Below are 2151 nucleotides of genomic sequence, written 5' to 3'. Positions count from 1 at the left end.
ATCCCAAACATATGATATAAAATCCCCTCTACCAAAAAACTTAAATTAGGTAACGCCGGTTTGAATTTTTACAATTGAGCAATTGTCAAAAATCTTCCTTTTTATCAAAAAGTTATTTACCTTTGAACTAATGATTGGTACTGAGTTAAAGAATGCACACACATAAAAGATTGCAGCCTTTTCAATACTCATTCAGTGTTAAACCTTCTTTTGATTGGGCATTGGTTTTTTCAATCTTGCTATGAATATGTTGATGTGTGAATTCATAACTGCTTTGAGAGAATGGAAAATTCAAAAATTTTAAACCTCAATCCTAAGCGAAGAATAAGTAATGAAAACTGGATAGAAAAAAATTGCTGATGTAAAATTGAAAATGATTTCACACTTACACAGCTCTGTTTTGCGCATAAGGCCATTTTTTCAGAGTGGTTATTTCAACTACATATTTTATTTCACATTTTACTAGGTAACATAATTCATATCACTGTTATATAATATGTCTGTTGTCAGTAGGTCAAAACAGACGTACGTAGTAGGAACCCCATCTAAGCTGAGTGAGCGGGTACTCCTTATAGCCGGCGACGTGCTGAGATTCATCCTCCACGTTCATTATCAGATCTTGTCCGCAAACAGAAATAAATTAAACTCATATTTGAATGAGGTAGCTGATGTCGCACAGTGGTCCGGATAGCAGATCTAGCTGGACGAAAGTCAAAATTTTATTTGTTTTTAAAATACTTAATGATACTTGGAATACATTCCTGAGAAATATAAATTGCATTTATTAATGCAATAAACATATGGAAACTAAAAAGGTAAGTCAACGCCATCTATTTGAGAGCTCTATTTTAAAAACTGAAATTTAACTTAAAAGGTTGCTAATCGCACTCAGAAATAGTTGCATAATTGCAAATTGACTTTATAAACCGAAAATTACGCTTAATTCGCTATAGATTCAGAGGTCATAAAGCAATTTATGTCCACATTTGTATAAGTTAGTTTATACTGAAAATCGTCGTTTTGATTAGTTAAAAAAATAAATTAAAGAGTAGGAAAAGTAAATGCCGCTGAAGGCCGTTATAAAACCACTTGCATATTATTCTTTACACCTTTGGAAATGCAGAGGTTAAGTTCCATAACCATGTCTAACCAATTGGCTTAGATATTTACATTTTAGTGACGGTATGTCAAATCTCAAAATTCAAAAGTAATTATTAACAGGAATTTATACTATTGTAAACTTTATATGACAACTAGGGATGTTCCGGAGAGAGATTTTGCCGGATAACCGGATTGCGGATACCATGTAATAAATAATAGCCGGATTCGGATATCCGATCGGATATCCGGTATACCGCTGCCCTTAATAAATTTCACAGTATTGTAATCGATTTTTTTTTAGCAACATATTTATGACCAGATGAATTGCATTTTTGAGCTGAACTATCCAATACGTAATTAAAAATGGAAAATTTCTCCTCTGAAATCCAAGTAATAAAATAATCCTGTATTAAAAAGATAACTTCTCCGTCTGCAACCCGGATTTGTCCATTATTTTTGCTAAATAGAGGAGAAACGTGAAAGAAAAAAGATAAACAACAACGAACGAGTGGTTTATGTATTTTTATTTCAATATGTGATGAAAATCGAACTGTTGTGCATGCTAACGTATCGTTCCGCTTCCCGTATTGTCCCGTAATGCTTCATTCTTGCAATATTTTATAACCAACGCTTCAAAAGGACAGCTGACGTAAGCCGTCGTTCGCCGCAATTGTGTTTACTCGGACGGATTTCACTGCGGCAACTTAACAGCTGTTCCTTTACCACCATCCGCTTTACCGTCGTCCGCTGTAATTCTGGGTAGAGCTTAAATTTAAGAACTGGGTGAACTAATTCGAAAATATAACTCAGTTAGGACGGAGAAACCAGAAGAATCATGTGAAAAAGGCCAAACTCTAGTGAAAACTTCTATTAAAGAGCGGGCTTACCAGGATATTTGGCAATGCTTTGAGGAAATCGCCCGGCACTGATGGTGATTGCAGTTTTTGTAGTGATGTGGCTAGTCCCAAACGATGGAGAAATGGATAAATATTTACAGCTACCCTTTATACCCAGACAAGAATATCCTTTATGGTACCCACACTCACCGAC

General features: G+C 34.9%; 1 protein-coding gene across 2 annotated transcripts in view; it reads left to right on the top strand.

The window, feature by feature from the left end:
- The window catches only part of LOC118745543 (transcriptional activator protein Pur-beta-A-like), a 180909-nt gene extending 180114 nt beyond the window's left edge, over positions 1-795 (top strand). Inside the window, exon 5 of one of the 2 annotated variants that reach the window (XM_036479002.1) lies at positions 514-795. In XM_036479002.1, coding sequence (XP_036334895.1) covers positions 514-533 — 20 coding nt within the window. In that variant the 3' untranslated portion in view covers positions 534-795. Of the gene's footprint in view, positions 1-510 lie in introns of both variants that reach the window. The other variant, XM_036479000.1, reaches the window with a different exon arrangement.
- The last annotated feature ends 1356 nt before the right edge of the window (positions 796-2151 follow it).

Source organism: Rhagoletis pomonella, unplaced genomic scaffold (assembly GCF_013731165.1).
Source record: "Rhagoletis pomonella isolate Grant_MI unplaced genomic scaffold, Rhpom_1.0 Rhpom_scaffold_00009, whole genome shotgun sequence".
Lineage (NCBI taxonomy): Eukaryota > Metazoa > Arthropoda > Insecta > Diptera > Tephritidae > Rhagoletis > Rhagoletis pomonella.
Note: the sequence above shows the minus strand (reverse complement) of the source record. Positions and strands in the feature narration are given on the sequence as shown.